The 27,467-nt window shown below is 40.1% G+C and overlaps 1 protein-coding gene across 3 annotated transcripts in view; it reads right to left on the bottom strand.

Moving 5' to 3' along the window:
• Nucleotides 1-27,467, bottom strand: part of ESR2 (estrogen receptor 2) — a 37,704-nt gene continuing 10,237 nt past the window's right edge. For all 3 annotated transcript variants that reach the window (XM_064460951.1, XM_064460953.1, XM_064460950.1), the window contains exons 3-9: nucleotides 26,405-26,580; nucleotides 23,556-23,672; nucleotides 13,725-14,024; nucleotides 8,492-8,630; nucleotides 6,055-6,188; nucleotides 4,217-4,391; nucleotides 1-2,158 (exon numbers count right to left, since the gene is read on the bottom strand). In XM_064460951.1, coding sequence (XP_064317021.1) covers nucleotides 1,969-2,158; nucleotides 4,217-4,391; nucleotides 6,055-6,188; nucleotides 8,492-8,630; nucleotides 13,725-14,024; nucleotides 23,556-23,672; nucleotides 26,405-26,580 — 1,231 coding nt within the window. In that variant the 3' untranslated portion in view covers nucleotides 1-1,968. The remainder of the gene's footprint in view (nucleotides 2,159-4,216; nucleotides 4,392-6,054; nucleotides 6,189-8,491; nucleotides 8,631-13,724; nucleotides 14,025-23,555; nucleotides 23,673-26,404; nucleotides 26,581-27,467) is intronic.

Here is a 27,467-nt window from a genome sequence, read left to right as displayed (position 1 = left end):
AAATCACCTGAACATTTATTTGAAAACCTGTATTAAACAAAAAGATTACACAGGACAAGAGAAATCAGAAAAAGAACAACACAACAGACATTGAGGCCAGAAGGTGATCAAGCCCAAGAAACACTGAAACACATATGTTTCACAGCAAAACTTCCCTCAGATGAAAGTACCAATGAATTGCAGACTGTATTCATATTTTTCCCTTTTTTTTTTTACTATTACACTTATTTAGAAGGGCACGGCTATATTACAGTTTCTTAAAAACAATAAAAAGGTAGCTAGTAAAAATTTAGACCATCAGCAGCATCTGGTATAATACAAGATCAAAACAAGACAATAGATTTGTGTAACTCACAGAAAACTCTATGTTCCTCCTATAAAAAAATATTGTCCTTGGCTTTGAAAAAACACCAAGATCAAAGATTTGACTAATATTCAAAGTTTGCAAATGGCATACTAATCAAAGTCCCTAATCCAGGAGACTTATTGGCTCAAAATAGACTGTTGATGCGATCCCAATTTAATTTCCTCATTCCTGAAATGCCCAGAACATACATGTATTATATTTAAACATGTCCATTTAGAGTGTTTGCAATTCTAGCTCACATCAAAATTCGATATTGGCGGTTGCCAGAACGAATGATGCCATCCTGCTCTTCGCTGAGGTCATCGCCAGGCTATTTCCTCTCTGTTTTTTCCTCAGTACAGCTTAAATGCATGCAGGAATCAGGGGGGGTTTAAACTCACATCTTCAGTGAAATTCAAACAAGTCATCACACTTGCAAAGCAAAGGAAGTGCCAGAACCATCATGCCCCCCCGCTCTTTGAGGGATCCTATACAAGATATGAAAACCACAGCATAAGGTGCCATGCACTTTGAAAACGATCAAGCAGCAAACCTGAGGGCAGCAGGCAAAAAGCAGGTCCCAGCTGAGGTTCCTGTCCGCTGCCTCACCCAGGCAGCTGCAAGCAGGTTCAGGTGGGCAGGACATAATTCCACAGCAAGTCAAATGGGGAAGGAAGATGGTTTGTTTCTAGCTGATTTCACAAGCCCTGATTAGCAGATCATATACAAATACAAACAGTTACTATTCACAGAGCAACCTCTTGTACCTAAATATTTAATAGATTTAACGTCATTAATAAATATATAAAACAACATGTTAATCTCACAGACAAAACACATTTCAAAGGTCAGCGTTGACTGAGATATCTAGGCAGTTTGGGCATTGTTTAAAGCACTGAAGAATTATACACAGATAATAACGTGAGTGCTAAGAACAGGCTCACAAAAGACAAACTTAACCTTGGTTTAACATTTCTGAAGATCTGAACTGGCCCTAGAAGCTATTCTGAATGGCCTTCAGTTGAAGGCCCTTGCAGCCATTGCATATTTAAGAATAGAAGAAACTCCTTTACACTGTACATCTTGGCACTTTATCTAGATCAGCTGCAAAGGAGGCGTTCCCAGGGACCAGCACACCCAGGTAAGCGGATCTGTCCCAGAAGATGCTATTTTACATTTCATAAAATCTCACACTGAAAGAGGAGATCAACTAGTCAGTGCCTAAAAGCCTTGGTCTGGGAGACGGAGACCTAGGTCCTCACTCCTAGCCCTGACACAGACTTCTTCCAGCATATTAAACCAGGCCCTTTATCTCTCTGTCTCAGTTCACCTGCCTCTGGAAAGGCAAGGCAGTAATTCCCTGTCTTGCCGTACTGTTCTGAGGCTTAATTTCATAAGGTGTTTTTGAAAAGTCTCAGGCAAGGCACTATAAAAGTGCAGCTGTTATAATGTCAGAAACATGGACAGAGCTGCGCGTCCCACAAGCCTTTCCCAAGATACCGATGCGCAAACCTAGAAGAGATGAGGACTTGCACTTGGCCACCCTTCAGCAGTCCCATCACAGCAGCTTTGTTTTCTCCCACAGCTTTGAACGAGCTTCACATTTCCAGGTCTCAACAGAACTACTGCGCTGCCCCGTTTCGCAGGCTGTCGCCAGTCTCCATTTGTTCTAATGGGCCAAATTCGGGATGTGTGACTGGGGACTTCCTTTGGCCTCGGAGAGTGTGCGCATTCAACATCTCCAGCAGCAAGTCATACACTGGGACCACATTTTTGCACTTCATGCTCAGGAGATGCTCCATTCCCTTGTTACTGTGAAGGAGAACAGAAAATAAGTCAGCAATCTGGGTCTGACAATGCAGAGAAGGAAAACACGCTCATGGCTTCAAGTGAGTCCTTTTTTTATTAGGAATTAAGAGGATTTAGCTGCTGTCATCCCTGAGATCCTTACCGCTATTAACAGTAACAACACCCCAATACTTTAAAGCTGAATGTTTTACCATTTAGAGAACCAGGATTTGTTTCACACCGTACAAACTGATTTCAGAAAATAATGCAGATGTACTGACCCTACTGAAATCAAAGAGAAAACCTCCTTGAAGGCTGTAAACATGGGAGGCCCATACACTGCAGCTTTATACAAAAGGGGAATTTACAATGCGTAGCTCTAGTGACTACCTACCTCTCCTACCCGGTTGAGGTGGAAGACCAAACTACCCTGGCTAACTTCAAGCAGTTTGTTTCCGCCCTGCATGTTTAGTGTCAGATCTTGCAGATGGCTACAGGCTTTAAAAGTAATTTTTTTGTTATGCAGTAAGATACAATGACACCCTCTTAGACTGAACACTCGGAGGCTGTATCAGGATTGGGACTAACAGGAGACGGCTATTGCCATTGCAGTCACACAGACCAGATGCACTCAAGGTTCTGGGGTTGAAATCTAAGTGCGCTTGCTCAACACCAAATTTACCACAGTGGAAATAGCAGCCGACAGCCAGCGCATAGCTGACCTGGTGGATTGGATGGACTGGGAGGAGTGCAATGCTTCCAGTAAAATGAGGTTCTGCTAAGATTTGGAGTTATAAATACATTAATGGCAAAGAAGAAATTGCATTCCCCCTCCTACACCCAGCTCTTGAGAGTGCTGCATCATTTGGTAATCAAGGCTGAGAGCATCAATTATTTCCAGAACAAAGTATAATTGACTGACCAATGCTAAGCAATGTAAAGGGGACAGGTCACAACAAGGAGCCTCCAGACTTTGGCTGAGGCAGGCACAGTATAAGAACTCTTGTTTTAATAAGAAAATATGACGACTTTAAAGATTCACAGTGTTTATTCGTGCCATGCCAGAACGAGAGCTACTGCGATGCTGTGATGTGGCGTCACACCACCGTGGGCAGCCCAGGCAGTGCGTCAGAGCTGTGAGCTGGCTTCAGCTCTGGCTGGTGCTGAGGCTTTCAGACTCACCCGCAGCTCTCAAAACAGTCTGTTAAAAGCTGCCCTTGGGTACAGCCAGGTCCCTGCTGCTGCCACCCGCTCTCCCCGGCAGCTTGTTGCAACGGTGGCCACCAGCCTTAGTGTCCCTACACACAGTCAGATAAGCCCATCTCCCCTTCGCATGCTCCAGCCTGCTCCCAGGACCATCTTCCCTGGACACACAATTCAAAGCCAAGACATAAAGCAGTTTGTGAATAGCTGGTCTCTGGGTAATAATTTTAAATGACAAATAGCCTGAAAATTAAAGCATCTGTTTGTAGGGCCCTGCGTTTGAGTCTGCTGTACTGCAAGCAAAGATGAGCAGCTCAAGGAGGTCCAGGAACTGGCAGGGAGCAGAGCACCTGTTTCCCATGGGGAAAGCAGGAGCGTGGCATCACTGTGCACGAGTCTCTTGGCAAAAATGTTGTGGTTCTGAATAAAAGACAACCAGTTTGGCCTGGACACACATGGCACCCAAAGTACACTTTGCTCCACCAAAGCCCACAGTGCAGATCAGTTTTGAAAGAGGCTTTTATTTTGGCCACAAGAGTTTTCACAACTGGGTGGGATTTTTGGGGGTTTGGGGTTTTTGAGGATTTTTTTTAAAGGCTGAATTTGTGTTATTATTGTTAAACATTTCAGGCAGATACATAATGAACAATTGAATGTAATACAGTTAAGACAGCATCTTAATATCAACACAACGTTTTTGAATGCCAGCAAGCACTTGAGTATATTGCCTGTTTAGTTGTGCTAGGAAGGAAAGACTTACAACGAACGGAGATGAAGAGCAGTACCAGGATTCCCTCAGGAGTGCTCTGGAGTTCAAGCCTTGCTTTGCTGTGGTAATAAACAAACACTAACACATTACACACATTCTGCAGAATTTACCTTGCGTGTCTGACATGAGAAAGGAGCATCAACAAATTGGCCAGACGAGTCGTCTGCTGCTGCGAGGGGATTCCGCTCTTTGCGATAACCCACACCAAAGCGTCTGTGACTACGTTAAGCAGGTGATGCAGTTTCCTGTTGCTTTCAGGTTCTTCTGCTGACAAGGGAAACATGCCTAAGCAGAGAAGAGAAAGAAATACTCCTTGCTCATGAGGAAGAAAAGAAAGCTACAACTGTGGACTTTTTTCTAATGTAATGTTTCAACGAGGCTGGAGAAGATACGTTTCCTGATACTCCCCCTCAAGGCTGTACAAACGATGCTCCATGTGCCACTCCAAGCTCCCACTTACAGTCCTTTGCCAAAATTTGACAGCCACATCATTTGCAAACTGAGTAACTTTCCCAAATCCTCCCAAGACTATGTGTTGAACACAGACCCTTCAGTCCAGAGAATGGTCATGCTCTCCATTCTGCAGGATTTTTTCCTTTGAATCATTCTGTACTTTGTAGTTTAGTAACTATTATGAATTACAGCATTAGGCTTGCTCTAATACCTTCTTGCTGAAAACAACCTTTCTTCTCTGAGTATCTAGGATAACATGGTGAGAGACACTGCTCATAGCCCCAGCCTGCCATGGTCTCCCTACAGCGCACTAAGGGTGCCATAATACAGCCTGCAGTGAGAAACCTTAAAAGTCAGCAAAAGCAAAAAAAAAAGGGAATTGGGGTTATGGAGAGGGAAGAGAAGAAGTGACCACCAGGAAGGTCTGGGAACACACAGTAACATTATTGACATGACAGAAGAGATGTGGGGATAAAGAGTCTTCCCAAGGATATTTATGGAAAGACAGAGCTCCAGAACACCTTGAAAATTAGGAGTAAAATATTGACTAAAAAAAGGAAAGCCAGGAGAGATGAAAGGAGAGATTTTCTGAGAGGTGAGGCTTTGAAGAAAATATGGCTGATGAACATGGTTTTTTGTTGGGTTTTTTGGTTGGTTGCTTCTTGTTGTTTTGGGGTTTTTTTTAAGAAAAAAAAATAGCTTTTTTTTGTCTGTTGAAATAAACAAGTGGGATAACAGCTGGACTATTCCCCTTTGGAACCAGGCTGAGAATTATGCAGCAGCTCCTGGCTGAGAACAGCAGATGTAAATAGTTAGATGTTATTTTGTTGTTGTTGGTTTTGGGTTTGGTTTTCGGTTTTGTTTTGGGGTTTGGGGTTTTTTCTTTTTTTTTTTTTATTACAACATTAATTACTTGTTCTGGGGAATAAAATTATTTTACTGCAGACTACCCTACACACTGCTATTTGCTGTGTCTAAAGGGCTGCAAAGCAAAGCTTCTATCCTGAGATTCATCTTGCAGAACTGTTGAGTAGATTCAATCGTTTCTACCAATTAATGACCATTAAATAGGAACATTTAAGCCCAATTAATCCTCACACAGTTGAGTAACTAGTTTTACTAGCATTAAGGACAGGTTTGTAGAGCTGTAGAGCAACTTTACACATGACCAGGATCCACAGCGATACAAGCAAAAGTTCTCATTGAAAAGGACATACCCACAGCCTGGGCCATGAGCCCCAGCTTCTGAAAAGCTTTCAGACTTTGGGTTCTTCATGCAGTTCTTACAACAGGACATAGACCCTAAATCCAAGAAATTACAGTTTATAAGTTTCTTGAGCAAAAATCCTTACAAACTGATGAAGTCCTTTCCTATTGTTCTCTTTCAATGGCTTTATCTTATTTGATATTTTCACATTTTTAGAGGCTGATTTCCCAGCCACCCTTGAAATAAAAAGTACAGTTTGGTGAGCATCAGAGCCAACCGCATACTCACTGGAATTGAGGAGGATCATTGCCTTGACACACAGATACTCCTTGTGCTGCAGCTTCAGCTCTCGGAACCTCGAGGTCATGGCCAGGAGCATATCAAAGATCTCCAAAATTCCCTCTACACACTTCCCCTCATCCCTATGGAAACACATTTAAAATGTTACCCAAAAAATAGAATTAAGGAACTCTGACTCAGCCAGATAAAAGTCAAAGCACAAAGGAGGCTGCAAAAGGCTTATCCATCACATCTTTGGGAGAATTCAAAGGTTCTATCATGAAATCTAAATTGAAATTATGCTGGTATAAAAGGTCAGCACCTTTAAGTAACTGATTTTCTCTTTAAAGCGCATGCAGGATTGCCCACAGGTAAGTATGGCCATATTTCTGTAATATGTTTTATCCTCACAGCCAGTATAATTCTGGATAATCAGTTCAAAACTCTGTAGTGCAGGCTACAGTACCACCTCGAATCATTTCCCAGATTTGATTCACCCTGGTGAATACCACAACTGGTGACGTCACTCTCTGCACCTGATGGAGGCCTCAGGACTTGGTGAATAAGAAAAACCCCCTAAAATGAGTTTCTTGAAAAAATAAGAGATTTTTAAAGAATAAAACAACCTCTATCCCCATCCCCCAGCACCTTTTTCTCTGAAGGTGTTTAAACGTAAATAGATTTTTCGGGTTTTTTTAGTTGTTTTGTGGTTTGGTTATTTTTGTATTTGCAAGTGTTTACTGAATGCAACTTTCTCCATTTTGGATATTAGAAATGGTCCCATTTTCTGTGCTGAAAAAAACACAAACAACCCTAAGCCATTCCAAAGTGTTTAAAATTAAGCAGCAGCAAATTTCAAACCACTGAAGTTACTGTTCCTATTTTTTAGTTAGTTTTTTTTACATGTACTGGACTAAAAATGTACTTAAGCTCTACAAAACAGTATTCAGAGGGTTGCTTCTTAAACTACCTGGAATATGAGATTTTTTTCTCAGTAGTGTTTTTAAGACAAGAGAGACTTAAGCACAGCAGTGCAGGAGAATGCAAGAGCTTTACTCCTCTACTGGATCCCAAGAGGAAGGTGCTGAGCCTTCAGGCTGCAAGGCAGGCCCAGGCAGATAACGCTAACCAAGAGCGGCAAGTACTGCCCGCAGAAAAGTAGCTGCATGAATATTGCCTAGTTTCTCATGTTCCTCGTAGCAAAGGAGAATTCTAAGCTTTGGAGAAGGACAGGCAGCTGCTGGTTTCAAAGCAAAGACACAAGCATCAGAGAAGTACTTGTCTACAAAGATTATGTAGAAAATGTATCTGAAGTTCAACAAGATAAAACACAATCAAGTTACAGACCAGTTTCATATATACATGTCTTAAATAAAATTATAGCATGCCCAGATACTTGCTAGCTCCCACTCTGCTGTGTAGTGTGGTGATGAAGGAATGCATCAAATAAGCTCACTCTCTTCAGCAGATATTAGCTCCCAGGGAACTAAATGTATCATACATTTTCAGCAGTTTCTTATCATTGCATCGAACAACACGGCATGTCCTTGCATAGGATTTTATATGAGCAAATAATAATTTATTTCATATAGTTTATAAATTAAATTTATTTCTCTTACTAACCTATTTTGCTTTCTGTATCTAAGATGATTATTATTGAGCTCAAGACACAGAACTGGTGCAGAACTGAATAGCCCCAGGTTGAAAAGACTAAGAGACATTTTAAGCCTATCCAAGAGAGTAGATTGTTTCCCTGACTTCTTACCAACATGAAGCCCAGGTCAAATCCTCTAAGGTCCTGTAGAAAAACATCCTTACTAATCTATATTCTTCCCTTCTGGTACATGATGTTATGGAGACATAATTTTTAAACTTGCAAACACCCTGCTTTAGCTTGGAAAAATATTCTCAGTATTGAACATCAAGCTAGGGGTTTTAAATCTCTTTTGGCTAGTACTGCAACGTTCATTATTATAGCTATCTATGAAGTCTGCAGTAGTGGCAGGAAGAGAAACAGGTACAAGAGCTACTTAAAATCATTAAAATATGGCCTGGCACTATGTCTACTTTTTTTGTTGTTTTTTGAGGGATGTGGGGAGAAATTGGCAATATAGTGCATTGTGTTGATGTGTCTACAGTTTAAAAAAATCTAGAGACCTGGACCAAAAGGAAGAAAACCAACAAAAGATGTGAAGAATATAGAGAGACTTCACACGGTCATGTCTACAGGAATTTGCAAGTTCAGCAATACTGTTTAGGCTTAGGGGTCCTTAAGCCCCTGTAAGGATGTGGAACATCAAGACATTACTATTATGAATACAAGTATATTATATTGTCAGATGAAATACTAATAGTATCTCCCATACCTAATCCTCTTCCTCTTACCATTCACTCCACTTCCAAACATGCTAATATGAAGTCTTCTGAAGAAATTTATTTCTCTTACCTGTCTAATACAAGGTCTGGTGCAAAAATCAGTTTCCCAGGGTGGTCGATTGATCGCCACATCAAACCAACCATTAAAACTTCCATCCAGCAGCTCTCCAAGAGTCTTACTTGGTCATAGAGGCTGAGATCAATGAAACCTAAAATGATGAGAATAGCATAAAATAAATCAATCTGTTTATTTCTTTGTTTTGGTAAAGATGACCGAGTATATGAAAAACAAAAAGAAACAAAGAATTATGGGCTGGGAAGAAAGCCAGAAAAGGGAGAGCAGACATCAGAAGCACCATGCTGCTGTCTCAAATAGGAACATAAATTTTTATTATTATTGTCAAATCTTCCACAAAACATTTGAAATAAAGCAGAGTGAAGTTCAAGTGCAATGACTCCCATACAGCTGGTGAAACTCCAGTGGCCACAGGGGACCTGCCTTATGCTTGGCCACCTCTTTAGATGACAGTCCCACAGCCTCCTGAGAGGCTCCAGGGATTCACTCAGGAACCTCACATTTGTCAGATTACTGCATTGCACTACAGAGGACTCCTAAGAAAATAGCCTGTTCTTTCCCCAGAACGCATATGATTGCCACTTGCAGTTTTGGGGTTCTTTTTTAATCTCATTAAGGCAGGCATGTTTCTGGGTTTGTTGGGTAACTATGAAAGAGCCCACATATTGATGCCTCTGTATTACCATCTCCTCTGCAAATGACACGTATTGAACCCAGCCCATCCTTTTCTTGCCATCCCCTTCCCCAAAATTGTGATAAACCAGAGAAAAGAAAAAAGACAAGGGTCATTGCTGAAGGTTTTGGTGTCTCCATTGCCTCCATTGACAGCATCCTGGAAGAACAGAATTAATGCGATTGTGCATAAGCCTGTTCCAGCATTTGGCTGTCTCCAGAAGTTATAGCCAGGCATCGGACAGGACTGCAACACCACCAGAAGGGAGAGACAGTCGTTGCCCTCCCTTTCCCTTCCCCTGCAAAAAAAAGACTGGGGAAAAAAAGACACATAGAAGCCAAATAAAGAGATAAAATTAACATGCATGCAAAAAAAACCCCTCCCACAACACAAAGTACAGAAGTGTGAATTATCAGAATGCAAATGGGAAGGCAGACTGCTCAGTCAGGGAATAAGCCACAGACACAACGACACCAGTTCAGTGGTCAAAGCGTAGCTGCATTCAAAGCCAAGATCAGGCCACAGTTCTCAAAGCAGAGCTGCGTTAGATCGGTCTCTTAGCAAAGGTGCTTCATTTTCAGATGAGCTGGCAACTACGACTCTGCATAGTGAAAAATCATTACACAGCCTGAAAAATCATTACACAGCCTGGCCATGGGAGACAGGTTTCCCTTAGTTCTTGCCAGTTGTCTGAGGTCTTAAAATACACACGGTATGTTTGTGCTGTCAAAGAATCTGCTGTCAGTAATTTATACAAATGCTCCGTGTATTTTAATCTTATTAAACTGCTAGGCTGGAAGACAGTCAGTGACAGCCCCAGGTTGACATAAACTGGGTAAAGTGCACTCTTTCTTATTATTGCTAAGAGTGCTGCCTTTCAAAGTGAATAGCTTTGCTCTTTATTTTATAAAAAGGCTAAACAGGAGCCTACAAGCGGTACCTTCCCTCCTGGATTTGGCTGTCACAGAATTTACTACAGAATCCACAGCCAACAACAGATAATCTGCCAGACGCACACTCATAATTTTAAAAGCACTTTTAGAAAAATAATCATGGAAGTGTGAATAGTATAAACTGACAGTGGCAATTTCCTGAGAAACAACGGCACAAAGACATTTCAGAAGTTTATTTAAATATAAACATTTACACAGGTGTGTGCTGATTTCTCCAGCATAAATAACCAGTTATTGGGTTTTAAAACTATCTCAGTTGGGCGAGATGTCAGACCAAGTCCCTGTGTTCAATCTACAGGTACTTAAAGATCCAGATTTGTGTCGCATGTCATCTGCTAAACTCACATTATCAGCACCAGCAGTATGATTTATGACCACTGAGCACAGCTATCAGAGGGGCTATACCTCTCCTTTTCCTAACAATCTTATGCTTTCAAGACCGAGGACAGCACATCACCACCACAGCTTCCATTGCAGCGTCAGAAGTCCTATTTCCTTTGCTGCAGAGTCCATTTAACTAATTATTTTCCTGTAGTTGTAGTACATGTCCTCTAAATCGTGTGCTCTCTACCTAATAATTTGATTATAAATTACTAAGACAGACAAGAAAAACTTGTGCTGGATGTAGTAACTAGCAGAAGTCACACTGCTCTGGCCAGCAACATGCTAGGTTGCATAATGAATCCAAATTTCAATATTATGACAACATCCTATTGATTAGCAATACAGGTTCAGCTATGAACCACGTTCAACTCTTACAGACTAGGTCAACAAAGTAAAAGGCAATTACAGCTGTTATGTTATGCCGTCTGACAGCTTAGAATTAAAATACTCAGAATTCTGAAGGAAAAAGTCCAGGTCTATTTTACTGAGCAACAACAAAAATACTATCCATTAAGCTGAAAGTACAGATGAAAATACAGTCACAGACTAAAACTCATAACAAAAGGCGGTCATTAAATATTAAATATTAAAAAATATCTTTTCTATTTAGGCAAAAAGTTACTGTTAACATCAGCATCTGTAAGGAAAAATAAAAAGATTTTCTTTCTCTTTCAGTGAGTGTCAAAATAATATCCAATAATAATTTAGAGGTGAAAATGGGCTTCTAACCCAGCTACACAAAAGCAAATATTCAGCTTTGCAGAAAGCTGAATGCACTGGGTCATTACTCAAGAACTCTGTATTTTTTCCTAAGACCGTACCTCCAGGAAGCAGAGCACGGATCTAGATGATTAACTTCAGGCAAAAATTTTTGAAAACTGAAATTCTATGTCCTAAGCTTTAGTCATCACAGTTATTTTAATGGAATAAATAAATAAAACCAAATTTGAGTAAATGCTCTAATTACCCTGTAACATGGCAATATTGTTTATAATTAGGTACATATTAAACATCACATCTATTTTTGGCGTTGTTCTAAAATGGTGTTTACTTCTGTTCTGTGTAACAGGAGTGATCAGAAAAAACAAACATACACGATAAAGTGTCAACATTCCCAGGAACTGTATTGAAGGGATTTGACTGCTTCAATGGCTTTTCTTCATACAGTTCTCTTATTGCCAAGAAAAAGTTTTTATTTCTGACAGATGTTGAAAATAAACTAAAAGTGATCAATGTCAAAACTGGAGTTGCTTTGGAAGCTGATCTTTTAGAAAAAAAAATTAAGCTCAACTTGCTGAGGTTTTGGGTTTGTGGTTTGTTTTTTTTTTAAAAAAAGCTGACATAGTTAAAAAAATGGAAATTAAAAACAATCAGAAAATGGAAAAGATTGTTTTGGGTGTTTTTCCCCATTCAAATGTTGCTTAAAATAAGGTCATTTTCTAAGACTTTCTCTGGTTTTTCTTCACAATTCACTTCCTACTGGATTAACATAAGTGTATGAAGTCCTCTGAAATGGTACCTTTTAATCAAGTTTTTCTGGTCAGACAAGAAATGATAACAATATACACCACTTAACCCCTTATGGCTGGTTACTTTACAGTTATTTTCAGAGGTTCTTGTGTCAGGAAGAATAAGGATTAAGGATTCGGGCTCTCAGTGTAGAACATTCCGTGTTAATGGCAAAAACACCCTCACTTTGCAAACTGCTTACGTGGTTTAAGATGCTTGTGCTATGCAACCATTTCCTCCCCAGCAGCTCAGCAGCTGACCTGGAATTTGCACACCCTAAGCCCATCACACCTGAACCCTCCAACACAGTGGCTGAGCCATGGAGACTCTGATCTGCAACAAGGAGATGTGGTTCAGCAGCTGGAGCTGGTAGCACCTTCAGCCATTCCAGCTAGATCTGAAACAGGATACGCTTCCCTTACCCTAAATTCTTAGTTTAAGGATTATACAAAATATTCTTCACGGAGCTTGTTTCCTGGACTGTGTACACACTCAGTTTATTTCTGTTGTGTCTTCCTAGGTGTGCCTTCAAGCAGTATCAAGTGCTGTTTACAGCGCACAGGCGTGAAAGACCAGGGCACACACCAGCACATTCTGTTTGCCGTCAGCGTAAAATCCAAGAGAGGAGCCATAGTGTGCCGGCTCCTCAGTCCAGATGGACGTGGGGTTAGAGCTACCAGGCGCACTCCAGAATATATTAGCCGTGAGCGGTAAGCGCAGCCATAGGGGTCACTTCTAGAAGGGCACCGTATCTGAAGTTAAGGATTAAGCCCCACGCTGCTCTATGTCTATCAATTATTCAACATTTCTTTCAGCTTACTATTATCAGTTGGTCACCTTAACTCTCGCTGAAGGGCCACAGTCTGCGGTTTAGTCTATGCCAGCCAGCAAGTTTCTCTGCACAACTTTGCCAGTATCTTCTCTGTGTGCTGGCTGCTTTTACGCTGGCTTTTATTATTCTCTGACTCTTTTAATCATGGGCCCTTCATGGAGAAGGACCTGCAAACGCTAGCCACTTGTAGTTTGTAAGAAGTGAAATGGTGCATTGCCACAATATTGTGGTCGCATTTGAGACATTCAAGGCAATAACGCATGTAGTTGTACTTCAGTGCCTGTTCTTTGTGTTGCCAACAACCAAAAGCATCCTTATTGATTTTTATTCTGAAGGAGAGTGCACGATAATTCCGAGATCGATACTATGTGCCACTTTGCAATCTGATGCTCTTGTGTCGCAACCACGTGAGCTGAAGCAATTGTAGACACTCAGTGCTTGGACGCACTTCAGTTTTCATCAACTGTATTAGAAACCTTCTATCAGGATTCAAGGAAAGAATTTGGTCCTAAATTCTTTTTTTATAGCAATCTTGTTAATACCCCTTTTAATGAACTTTCTAAATCAGATTAATCAGGTATTTATAGTTGATGTAGTAGAAGTTACATGCAACATCAACTATGCTTTTTAGCAAAATGAACAAATATTAAACTAACAACAGATAGTAAAAATTACGGGCTAGGTCACTGTCTAAATCAAAATACATCCACGTGAATTACTGAGAGCAACAAATTGTCCATTACTGTATAGGATAAAAAGCTTAACATTTTCATATGGCACATTTACTGCGCTGTGCTATTATTTCAGGGCAAAGAATGATACATTGATGGTAAAAGCATTGACTAAAATAAACAAAAGCAAGATTGAAGTTCTTACCAGGAATTTTTTTGGCCCAACCAATCATGTGAACCAGCTCCTTGTCTGCCAGCTTTGTCAGGGACATCATCATGGAGGCCTCTGTGAATGGTTTGCTGGGACGACTCACCAACACATTGGGAGGCTCCGCTTCAAGTAGCGTTAAAACAAACTGTTCCGGGCTGACTGTACTGAGCAGGATCTCTTTTACGCGGGTTGCCGTCTCATTGTATTTCTTAGCTTTGCCAATGCAATGCACCTGGTCTTCTGAATTACGATGGCGACGCAGGATCCGATATCCACAACGTTCTCTTCTTGAGCCTGACATGAGAGGCACATGACTGCATTGAAGTATTTTTCTCTGTGTTGCATTATGCAAATCCAAATATTTGGGGAGAAGGGGAAAGCCCTTTAATACTGGATATTCTAATATTGAACACCAAGAATTTTTAAAGCATTCATTATTGACTTAATTTTGTTTCCACTGACTTTAGCTGAGGCTTTTGTTTATTCTAGTAAACAAAAAATAACTTTAAAAAAATGTTTATTTTTGAACTTGAGTTAACTCGCTTTAAAAGTCCATGGGAAAATTCCCATTGACATCAAAAAAGAGATAAATCAGGTCTTTAAATGCAAATAAAGATAGCTGTTTGTAAATTCTGTTTTCAAATTGTTTTAGATGTAACCTGGGGAAAGACAAGACTTCTGAAAGTCTGGGCCGTGGTACAGAGTACATACCTCAGCCAGAAGCACCACTGGGCCTCACTGCTAGCTGGGTGTTCAGCTAGGGATTTACTGAGATACCACCCATTTTCTCCCTATGTCCCATTAAGCCAGCAGGATTTTCCCCAAAGTGAATTTGGATATCTACAACTAGAAGGAGCAAGCCTCCTGTTTGGAGTTCTGCATGAAGAACAACACTATTTCTGTTGCAAAGAACAGTCCTTTAAATTCAAGGAATTAATTTATTGTTCGTTCTGTCAACACCAAATATTCTCCAATTCTCTGTCAGTGTTATTGGTGGGACCACATTATCTGGTCTTGCACAGCTGCCATGGAAAGAATCTAAACACGTCTCCAAAAACATGGTATGAGGATTTGCTGAAACATTCAGCCATGGCTTCCACTTTCCTCACCCCTACAGCATTTTCTACTACCAGGACTATGTTTACTGATTTACAAATAATATTTGGCAGTAATTAATGTGTAAGATTGTACCTATTAAATCAGACTATTTTAAAATATTAAGTTACTGAAGAGATCCTTAAACTGGAATCCCCCAGCACCTAACATTTCTAATATCACAGCTAAATTGTCCTCTAAATCTTTTAGAAGTTAATTTTTTGTGCTGGTCATCAAATACTTTTACTGACAAATTATACTCAAAAGTTGAATTTTCATAGATATGAAAATACCTGTGCTAACATAAATCTATACCAGACCAACATTTATTATTGCATACATGGAGACCATGGAGTCTTAAAACATAGTAAGTTGTCTCATTTGGTTTCAGTCCCACAACAAATTTGACAAAAACATCCTTTCTGCTACTATCTTGACATTATTACATTTATGAAGTCTTTTTGGTGTGTTCCCTAAAGACTTCTTGCCCTGGTCACAGACTCTAGTTCTTCTTCATTAGGGTACATGATTAAAAGCTTCATAGTGTGAAGACAAAGAAGCAAAGGAACAATGAAGATGGAAGGATCCCAAGAACCTAATCAGTGACAACAAGCACGCTGACTAGGCTCAGGACTCTCAGGGCTGTCAAAGAAGAATGATCAGCCTGTGGTCTGGGCATGACATCCAGCTGATAAGTAAACAGGAAAGGCTTTTTAGTTCACCTGGAGGGACCAGGCATTCCAAGCCATCAACTCGAAAGACCAGAGGATCTGGGTGTCAGCTACTGGTAGGGCCATAGATTTGGACCAGGTGCCAGAGACCTATTTGTGTGTGTGTGTTTGTTTGCAAGAGAGGTTGTGCACAAGGTACCTCGAAGAACAGAGGATCCAGGGGCCACCTACTGGATAACATTGACTTTCTAAAGCCAGGCACTGGAGAGATCCATAGCACATGTGTGTTTCTGTGACCATTTGTGTGGGAGAAGGTCTGAGTACCAACAACTGGAGTAAGGCAGCAGACCCAGAGGCCACCAGCTGGGGAGATACAGGGATCCACAGGCCAACTATTTGACAGACTGTCTAAACCCAGATACTGGAAGGATCCACATTGTATAAATGCATATAGTTTCCACTGCTTGTGTTCGCATGAATGTTATATTTTCTGTCTGTACTGATCTGTGTGGCTGACTGTGGGTAGAAGTATTGTGTGTGTAGGTGCCTAATAACAATACTTGCTCAGACTTGCTACTGGACCTCGGGACACAGCAACATGAAAGTTTTGCTTCTGTCAAGCTACTGGATTCAGCAATTCCTACCATTCTCCATACATACCCATGAGTTTCCTAAATTCCAACCAGACAATGCAATTCTGGCCCTGGGTTTCAGTTAGCAAAGAGGTCCAAACATAAGCTGAATTAAAAATAAAGGAAGTAGGGGCACAAAGAATTAATTTCAGATGCTGTTGACAAGGTTTTATCTTGCTAAATGAGATGTTGGGTGAATGCAGACTCTCAACGGTGGAGGTTCCTTAGATGAGGTGGCTTTTCAGGTCATAGTTAGCAGCTGTCAAGCACCATTTCAGTCAACCCATGAGAAGGGTGAGATGCAAAGGCCAATCGACAACAACATGAAGGCACTGAAAAGACTGGATAAGGACTAACAAAGTCTGACAGGACTTCAAGGATGTGGAACATTCAACCACACATTGCTATCATCCTCACTTGCTGCCTGTTCAGTAAACAACCTTAGGTGTTAAAGAGAACAGGATGACCATTAAAGAAGTTCTCAATATTGGAGAACCCCCTCTATCTGGAAACCCAAGAGAGTGAAGAATACAAATAGGCAAAAGCTGGTTCAATGAACAGTTCTCAGTCATGGAGGAATCCAAGTGGAACAAGGCATTTAGAAATGGAAGCATTATCAGCTGGTGGTCCAGCCTAAGGTCAGCACCGTTTTGAGCAAGGATGGTTTTGCACCCTTAAAAGGAATATGGGTTGGATGAAACAGGTTGAGTAGTGACAGAACATTTGCACAAATAATGGACTGAAGGAAAACAATCAATGATTTGCAAAACCAAATGCCTAGCTGAATAACATCTAGCTAGAAGTTGCCAGAGCAGCTGAACAGAGTTAGGAAAAGATAACATACCAGCAGAGACAATCAGAGCTGGAGACACTATCTTATGGTAGATTCATGAAATCAGACTTGATGATACCCAAAAAAAAGGTTACCTGCAGAACTACACAAGTCACAGAGCAATTTCTTCAACCAGCTGCCTGGGCAAATCCTTTTCTTCCTGAGAGAGTCAAAGGACAATGAGGCATAGGGTAATTTCTACAAAGACTTGGATGATGTAGTGAACTCTGTACTAAGCCTCATTTCGGACTAATGCACAAAGGTCAAGAGGAAAATCGTAAAGTGCTTTGTCAGCTTCAGAAAAACATTAGAATGGCACAGTGGGCGGAAAACTGTTCTGAAGTCATCATGCACAGAAAGTATGTAAATATGAACTAAAGCAAGAAGCAACACCTCACATTGTTTCCACTATTTAGAAAGCCGAAGCACATTGAACGCTGGCACGTTGAAGGACAGAACAAGAAAAACAGCACAGAAGGACTAAAAGCCATGGGAGATATAGGGCAGAGGAGAAATTTTCTTGGGCTATCAAAAAGATGCCAACCGCTCCACGACATGCATAGTTTTTGTTCTCCAGTACCTAGTGGAGCTGTGAAGCCCCCAAAAAGATACATGGAAAGGTTGTTCAGTTAGGGACCATATCTAAAATGATAAATTCAGAAAAACTACTGGTGTAAGAGGGAGCTGGGGAGAGAAGGATATGCCTGATGATACAGTGAGGAAGAAATTCCAGCAGTTTGGACACATCTGCCAGAAGCAGCATGCGGTCACGCAAGCACTTGCAACCAGCTCATTAACCCTAGTTCAGTTCCTGGCACTGAAGTGATTTTTAAATAACATTTTGTAGCCTATCCAAAATATAAACACACAGGTAAGTGACCAGGTACTTTAATGAAGATCAAGGAAATCAGTAAAATGAAAAAAAAAAAATTTAAAAAATAGTAGTCTAGCATCCTGTTCTAATTGACACAATCTTGTAAAATTTTCAGCTGCACTCCATGCTCCATCTTAAAATAATTCAGTCAGGTTGTGATACTTATCGACAGAATTAAAGATCTCAATATTTGTTGAGGGTTCTTACTGGGAAACAGCAAGCCCCAAATCAAGTTTCATATATAACCAGTACTTATTAAAACAAACAAACAAATGCTCCATTTGAAACATGAACGGTTTCTATAATTACCTGTCCCATGCAGAAAGCCTAACTAGGAGTGTTATGACATTTCTGCATAAAAGACTTGTTACTAAAACAGAATACAATTGGTGATGAAAAAAAGGGGGGAAAACCCACCACAGATTCTGAATCATTGTTTGTATTTTTTAATCACCATATACTGCCAAAGCAGGTGAAGGTTGATTCTCTGAACAGTGTGCATAAAACACAGCTTGTCAGTAATTAAAAAGATACCATTTATTTCCACGTTAAATTTCCATGTTAATATTTCTGCTTGTATTAAAAAAAAGGAGAAAGAAGAGTGCATTGTAAGATTACACACCTAACAAAATATTTGAACTTGCTAGTCCATTGACACATCAGAAAGTAGCAGCCTTTCCCATTAAAACAACATTTCAACAACATAAAGGTTCTGTGCTTTTTATTCAAATCCAAAGTTTAGGCAGAACTGAGAAATTTTGTCTGTATGCCTATTAGCATCCAACAGGCATGTGTAAGTGCTTATACAACTATATATTATAAATAATTATAGGCCGGCTTAATGTTTGGTTTAACTAGACACAGAGATGTGGATCAATCTGTGTAAAGGCACAGCAGTAAAATACTTACAGCTTCCCAGATTGGGACTATTTCTGACTTCACCACAAATACCCTAACTATACTTAATAGCTAACATTAATTCATATAAATGTAATTCAGGCAATTGGAGAAGTGCACAAGATGATCAAATCCCTCATTATTCTTACAGCATTCTCCTTATTTAGAGCTATTTTTTGCACAAGAAAACAGCTGTATTCAGCTGAGAATGCTGGGCCAAGGGCAAGACCTCGAGCTACAGCACCATAGACCGCATGGGTAAATGATCACAAGAATATAAGAAATAAGACACACTGGGAAAAAAGTCATTAAAATGAGCCCTTGTCCACTCACCCGTGAACAAGCCACAACAGGTACTATTGGCAGTGAAACACAGCATTTTTAAAGCAACTCTTGCCTTACAAATTCTTTGTGAAATCACAAACGCCTCTGCTGTCTGATGCGGTGGGCAGTTACATAGCACGGTGCTCTTCATATTGATTTTTGTCCCTGGCAACTACTTGTGTAACTAACCAGTTCAGCAGCAACTGCAGATTCTACCACTGAATATATTACAATCGGGTTTTGTAAGTGTTTGAGCTTAAAACTCATTCAAGTATACATTAGTAAATCATTATCACTCCAGTCACCTTTGAAAGCAAATGCAAATGATCTGGTGAGTACACCTTTATTCACAGAGCAGACCTACTGACAAAGAAGCTGCCATCTGCCATACACACACGAGAACAGGAGCTGAAATTACTGTAATTTCAGTAATAGCTAAAATACAATTAATACATCTGATGTCCAGAGAATGCCATGAAACATTTTTCCCCCACTTACTTTCTGTGTGAAAAGTAATTTAAAGTACTTCAAAGTGATATCCAGACACTGCACACAGCAGCCAAGCTCGGGAGAAACAGAGCGCCAAACCCTGAACCGGATCAGCCCACAGACAAGTCTGGTTTTCTTTCTGCGAACATGCGGAACGATGCCAGTATTCAAGGGCAGTATCTACCCATCGCTTTGTAGCACGGCCCCTCGGCCTCCTCCTTTGGGGCAGGCAGGGAGGAGCTTTATCTTTGGAACATTTTCAACACGTTGAGAACTGGCGCGTGGGGAAAAAGATACAGGAGCCGGGCAGGGCAATAAAAGGTAAGCCTAGTCCAACAGGGAAACCAAAAACTTCTTGTGGAAGGTGGTCTGTTTAAGCCTCAGGAAGCAAAAAGAAGCATAGCTGCTGCCAGAGTGGCTATAGTTAAGTGATGAAGCAACTTCCCTCTCCCTTACTGCCCTTGGCAAGCAGCCCAGTCCATTTCAGGCTCCCCTGGTAAACATCAGAAAGCTTCAAGAGAAGATCAATTTTATCCCAATCTGTTTTATTCAGGTTTGCTAGGCAGTGTTTACTGCAGTATTTCTGTTTTCCTTGTTCCTGGTGACAGTGCTTTGCAATTATTTTTCTACCATTGCTAGTAGTCCTAGTGCCAAAATTTAGCAGTAGCTTTCCCGATTGGAAGAGTAGGCAACATGGACTTCCTACCGGGAAATTTGCAGATGCAGTGTTTAAGACCCTCATTATGCTTTTGGCTATGATGGTATATTTTGTAAGAAAAATCATCATCACCTTAATACAAAGCACCCACACACTAGCCTCCACTGAAATACCCATGGCTCGTTGGGCCAACTTATCAACATTTATGAATGTGATGACATCCAAGAGAATTTCAGACCAGGAAACTCCAAAGCAACACTTTCCTACTGTTTTAAAGGTGGCATGTACTGCTTAATCACATTTACACACAGAAATGTATGCTATACACCCACACACACGGATGTACTTCTTCCTCAAGGTGTCTATCGATAATATGCAAAATGAAGATTTAAAGGTTTGATGCAAACAGTGCAGAGTTTTTATGAAGAGCTTTCATGAACTACAAAGTGGTAATTGAGGTTCTTTTATCACTTCTGCTGGACAACAAGTCTCCGACAAGCAAAAATGCACTTACAAACCATTCTATCCTGTCACGGATTTTAGCAGATGTGAACCAATGCATTCACTAAATGACCTGGGAAAGGACGAGAGTTGGGGAAAAGCCTTCATTAAAAAGAAAACATATTCTTTTATGGCTTTCTGCAATAAAAAAAAAGGTATTAAAGCATGGCTCTAAGAAGAAAAAAATTGAAAGATAATCACTCCGGTCTGCAGGAAATGGCATTTACATTTCATGCAAGAAATAGTCTTAAAATCTGTCTGGTTTAAATGTCTGTCACCATGTGTCCATGCATCAGCTTTACTCTCAGGTACCACTTAACTCATCGGGCAACTCAGAAAATTCTGAGTGATTTTTATATTCGTTTTTCTGAAATTAAATTGTAAAGCCTCTCAAATTAAATTCCCAAGAGTCTCACATTTCAGTGCTACTATTTAAAAAACTAATTTTTAAAAACTGCAATTCCTGTTATTTTCCTGTTATAGTTTCAAAGTGTCATTTTTGGTCTGGCACAGTCATTAATGCCCTATAAACATTCATTATTGTAGGAAAATATGTTCATGAATATGTGACAAGATTAAAGGGGACACATGCTAAGTATATATTATTATTTACTACTTGTAATACCGTAGTGCCTAGGAGGTCTAGTCACAAACCAGGACTTCCTGGGCAATTAGAATAAAAAGGCTTAATTTAAGGAAAGCATTGTGGAGGACCACCTTATAATATCAGGGTGGAATCAATATTTACAAAAACTCTCCAACTCCAGAACTGGGGCTTGATAGAAACCCCTGTTGGAAAACCTTTGAAAAAAATTCTCAGGCATTAAGACAAACAAAAGCCAGTGACACCAATCAGAAGGTAAGGTTTCAAAGGAGCCTCATTTTCAAGGATCAGGCTCTCCTTTCTGGAAGGCAGACAGCAAAGGTAGCTAAGACCGTATTAATGAAAAACACCAATAAAGCTGAGATGCATCATCAGTGCAGAAGATGATAGGAGCTTCATGTAGAAAGAGCCAGCTGACTTAAGCAACAGAAACTAAAGGTACTTCAGGAGTTCAAAAATAATACAAAGAACTATTGAAATCGTAGCTCTAGGCTAGGAGTTATCAGCTAGGAATGCAGAGGGAGGCTGCCATCATAACAGATCATAGTATGATTATGAATGGCCAGCGTGACGCAACCATAAAAAAGGCAAATAGGATCCTGGGCTGTACGCGGGGAAAAGCTCCTGCAGAATCAGATATGCATTAATGCTGCTACAGAGAGGAGAGGTCACAGGAATACTGTCCATGATTCTGGTCATCCCAGTGCAAAATGGATTATTTCAGCCTGGAGCAGACAGAGGGACAAGCAACCCTGATGACTTCTGGATTCTGTCTTATTTCCTATTTTGCAAGAGAAGGCGATTTCTTGGTTTATTAAACCTAATAAAACAAAGGTTGTGCGGGGATATGAGGTAGTCTGTAAATACAAGACTGTGAACAATAAAGAGAAGAGGACCCACTAAGCTACAAGAAAATGTTGCCACAAGAACAAATGGGCATTAATTGTCCAGCAATAAATGCAGGCTGGAATTCTAACGAATGTTCCTAATGAAAGAAATAATATTCTGAAAACAGCCTTCAGATCAAAGCAGTGGGAGGATGAAAACACTGCCTAGCCTTGAAATAGAAATAGGTATCTACATTAAATGGGATGAAATGAGATGCACGCCTGTAAATCACAGAGGACCAAGCACAGTGACCTCCTCCTTTCCACTCCAGTATACCTATGTGATGTTTTCCCAGCCTATTTCTATCATGTACTTTGGGGACTCTATAAGAAAAAAACAACAGGCCTTGACTGTGAAAGTACATTAGATATCGAAATATCTTCTAAGTTATTTTCTTCTTAAAAGTAACCTTTAAAATATCATCTATAAATGTACAACTACAGTGAAGTCACATCACTAAGTACAAGACAGGAATAAGAGAAAAGGCTGGATAATTCTGAGTGGTGTACTGACAAACAGTGGTTGTTCACTACTACTTTTGATGCAAGAGCTGGAGAGCATCACATGAAAACAGCCTGTTTGAAAAAAGAACAGCCTGCCACTGCCTACCCCTCACTGCCCCACCAAAGTCCCACAAAAAAGCCTGGCAACCAGCGAGCTGGTTCTTCACGTGGCAGGTGGTCAAGCTGCTATGAGATGTTGCAGATGCTAAGACTCCACAGGATTAAGAAGAGGGACGATGGAAAAGTTGCCATTCTGTTAATATGTCATCACCTATTAAATACTAGAAACCTCTTCTAGGCAAAAAGTCCCCAAATGCTAACTTTTGGAAGCTGAGAGCTGTCAGCAGTGGTTTCACTTAGGTGCTAGTCTCATTCTTACACTCCTCCCGAGGCATTCATTCTTGCCACAGTTGGAGGCAGGAGACTGGGTTAACTAACTACTGCTTTGATGTGGCACTGCTGCTCTTGATTTACATTCAACCAGCAAAGCAGAGCACAGGCTCGTTTACCCCATATTAGATAGGATTTCAGTTTTGTTTGAGGCTCAGGCAGCAGCAGGTCTTAGCTCCCAGTTCTGCAGAATGCAGCATGCAGGTACACTGCCTTCAGACTCTGCAGAGCTACGATGGTTTTCACATGCTTAACCAACACCTTACTTTTTTTCTTCTGAAATGAAAAGGCTTCTTCTGCTTTAAGAATCAGTACATTCCTTCCTGTAAAACCAGCTTAAACTTTGTTCTAACTGCCTGTTGTGCCTTTTTAGGATTCCAAGAAGAAAAGAAAAAAGCTATACAGCATTGACTGAAAAAGAAAAGCCAGCAAAACCCAAACAAACAACACAGACATGCAAAACTTACCACATTTCATCATTCCCACTTCATAACATTTACGTAGTCGGCATGCTTGGCAGCTCTTGCGCCTGTTTTTGTCTATTGTGCATTGATTGGTGGCTGGGCAGATGTAATCGTTATGTCCTGCAGCAGAGTAAGAGAGAAAATTTCACATCTCCAACAGTCTCTATTGGTCATTTCCCAAATCAGGACCTTCTTGATTTTAAGCATCTCAACTTTTTCATATACATGTATCTAAGCTCCATTAATTTAACTGATGCAAAAATGCATATTTATCCAGTACTGAAAACATGAGTCTGGCCTCAAAAAGTAACCAGACAACATAGACAGGCTTTTACTGATGACTGTTAGATAAGCAAGCACCTTCTAATACCAACTCATGTTTGAAAATGGGACATATGCTCTTGTGGAAATTTGCTCCCAACCTCTTACTGTATCTTGGGACTCTACAGATGGCAGACAGATTTTTGGTTGTTTTTTTTTTTTTTTTTCCTTCAGTAGAGTTGAGAGCAGCAGCGCACACAGCTTCAATCCTGCAAAGGCTTAAGTAAACTACAGCTCTATTTACTGAACTCTCTGACTTGGTGAGGTCCAGGAACGAAGAAGCCTTTAGAAGATTGACCCTGGACCAAAGTTAATAAAAAAAAAAAAAGCAGCCCAAGAGAGAAAGGCGACTAGTATAAAATAACACATACTGTATAGTTTAAAGAAAAGCACAAGAAGAAACTTTTAGATATTATGGACAAGTGTTTCTCTTATTTTCATCAGTTTCCACTACAGCCTCTTCTGTTGTCCTCTTCTCTCCCACCTCACCTCGCCCGCACCCAAACCCCTTTACACTACTGTATTTCATTAATCAATAATCTGGTCCAAAGGTTTATTACTGTAAACTGGACTTGAGTGTGCTCTTGGTGCAAATACAGTCAAATCATGTCCTGCCAAATACTGGAAATCTTTCTTGCAGTAGTTACCAAAGCATGCAAAAAATATTCACTCATTTACATTTCTTAATGTCTTTTCTCTCAAGTTGTTTTTTAAGTTATTTTTCCAAACTTCAAGAATAGATCAGGCAAAGATACAGCTACTAGAGTTTTTTTTTACTTGATGCAAGTCCAAGAGTTCATGTCCCCAAAAGTAATTATTTAACTGAACCATTGTGACTATTTCCTTGCAAAATTAAAATAATTTTAACCTTGAATTTTTGAACCGACAATTTTAAAAAGAAGACATCAGGTTACAGTTTTTCCCATTTCCTACTGGCAGATATGACTGAAAAACAAATTACTGTTTATCACTCTTCACACAACATGGGGGGAAAGGAGGAGGAAGCTTTCTGCTGCACTATAACCCAAGCAGACAGAGTATAAAGTAGTTTAAAACTCCCGTGGCCTTGGGATAATTTAGCTTGCAGGCAGATGTTCAGAGATGTGGGATGAATACACTACACTACAAACCTGGACAAGCAGAGGAGACCACACACAGTGTCTCAGTCATATCGTCTAATTTTAATTAGACATCAGCTCAACGCTTTGGTCTATGGTAGGCCCAGAAGTTTTATTTTTATAAGCAATATCCTTCACAGCAAGAGTTGCAACTGAGTGCTTGATAATGTTTTATGCCAAGAACTTACTTTCATTTATTTGAATTACAAACAAATGTTACCTGACAGGGTACATTAAGGTGTACAAAAGGCCACAATGGATAACTTGTTCATGGCCAAAGCACATGAGCAATGCAGAGCAGGCAAATAATTTTCCTGACAGAAAACACTTTGAGATCAAATTTAGTCTCCATTTGTGTCAAGCTGGAGACAAAGTTCTCTTCAATTATTTTAGAAATCAAAATAACTTGCACCAGTTATAGAAATTGTTATTCACCCATGCAGAATTTGCACAATAAACTGAAAAGGCGAACAAGTTTAGAATTAAATTTTATTCTAATGGTGACACCAACTCTGCCATATCAATCCAAAAGAAAATATTGCAAGATTGCTAAAGGCTTTGTGTGCAGAAGAGGAAGGGAACATTACAGACCAAAAACTGACAGGATTTTCTGTTTTAGTATCTGCGCGTAGTATCCAATGTCAATCCAATTAAGTTTCCACCAAGATGCCCCAGACAAGGCCAAAGAACATAACTAGAGCCAAGGTTAAAGAAATGAAGTGGTCCAAAGTTGCAAAATGGTGCATAAGTCACTGCTCTTAGGCTGTGATAACAAACATGGACATCTACGTTTACTTCATACTGCAGTCACTCAGCAAATTTTAACTAAATACCAAATATGTAAGAATTAAAAACACCGCGTAAGAAATAGTGCAGTGTAGGCTCTGCAGGGTGGAGGGCTGAGAAATAACAATAATCAGGTGTGTACCTAATACTTGGTACACAATTTTTATATCATACACACTATGTAGTGATTATATGATATGACTCAGCAGCTCCAGGCAATCTACTCTTGTCAATAATAGATCCTGGCAAGCAAAGCCTCCAGACAATTACCTACTCTGTGCCTATTACAACAAGTTCACAATTACTGGGTCTGCTTTGGGACACAAACTGCAATCAGATTCACAAGGCTGCAGTGCCACCCCACCGAGGCCTTTGCTGCAGGGCCTTCCCATGCTGTGTATTCCACCTCTTCTCTAAAGAAATCAGTTACTCGCTTCATAATTTTTCCAGATCTTGATAACATAACAGCCAAAAGATGAAGTAGTCAAATCACGTGTTGCTCTATTTTTAGCGTGCAGCACCATACACCAGGATTTTAGATCAACTCATCATTAGATCAACCACTGCAGCCCCTGATCATATGAAACAACTTATATGAGCAAAGTTACCAAAAGCTGATTCTCCTACCTTGAATACTTCTTTTAAAGAATGCTTTGCAGCCTTCACACGACCAGACCCCATAGTGGTATCCTGAAGCATAATCACTGCAGACTGCACAGAAGTGGGCATCCCTTTTTGAGCCAGGATTATTTGCAACTGGGCTTGTACAGTCATTGCCATTAGTTTTTCTTTTCAATGTTTCTCTGATAGAAAAGACAAGCATCTGTTATAAAAGCGGGAAAAGTTAATCTGCATTGTGGAGTTTCATTATTTTCCATTGCCTTCTAGTCTCTCTCTATAGACTCTCCTTATTACTGAACACAGTATTGTGTAAAACTCTGTTAAGCCTTTTTCTGATAAAGTTATTTAAAGCATATAGATCTTATCCCAGAGCTTTCAGTGATGACAGTCTGTAAAGTTATAAAATACTTAAAGGCATAAAACTGGACTGCTGATGTGTCGTTCACATGAACTCTGGAAAATCACATGGAATGCTGATGGATCTTGAAGAACTCTTGGAAGCGTACAAGTCCAGGAATTTGTGAACCAAGTGGCCTTTGCCTTTGGGAAGCTTTGCATGGAAAACGTGAACTCAGACAGCCATGGACAGAGCTACAGTTGCTTCATACTGTTAGCAAGGCAAAATTTTAGATGGAGCAAGACAGGTCTAGTCTCAAGTATTTTATCCTTAAAATGAGGCTTTATTCATTCAGTTAGATGCTGGAGACAAAAAGCCTGAGGTGTAAATCTCAGCCTACAAGATCAACTCACAGTGTTAGACAAAGTTTTCTGTTCAAGGTGACGACCCACGTTGACCACCCTAAAGCTAAATAAAGGGATGTATGAATACAAGAATGGAGAAACACAATTAATAAAATACATTCATACATAAAATATTATTGCTCCATATAAATTAATAAGATATATGCATTCCTGAAGTGCTGCAAATAGTTCCAATTTACTGGAATATTCTTATATACTGGATTAAAATTAGAACAGGATAAAAACGTGACATAACAGCCAATTCCTGGCACCAAGATCCTGTAAACAAACAGCAAGAGGAAAGGAACTTAGATTATCAGCAAAGTGG

The sequence above is a fragment of the Phalacrocorax carbo genome, chromosome 9 (assembly GCF_963921805.1).
Source record: "Phalacrocorax carbo chromosome 9, bPhaCar2.1, whole genome shotgun sequence".
In the NCBI taxonomy this organism is placed as follows: Eukaryota; Metazoa; Chordata; class Aves; order Suliformes; family Phalacrocoracidae; genus Phalacrocorax; species Phalacrocorax carbo.
The sequence above is the reverse complement of the archived record's forward strand: the minus strand, read 5'-3'. Positions and strand labels throughout refer to the sequence as shown.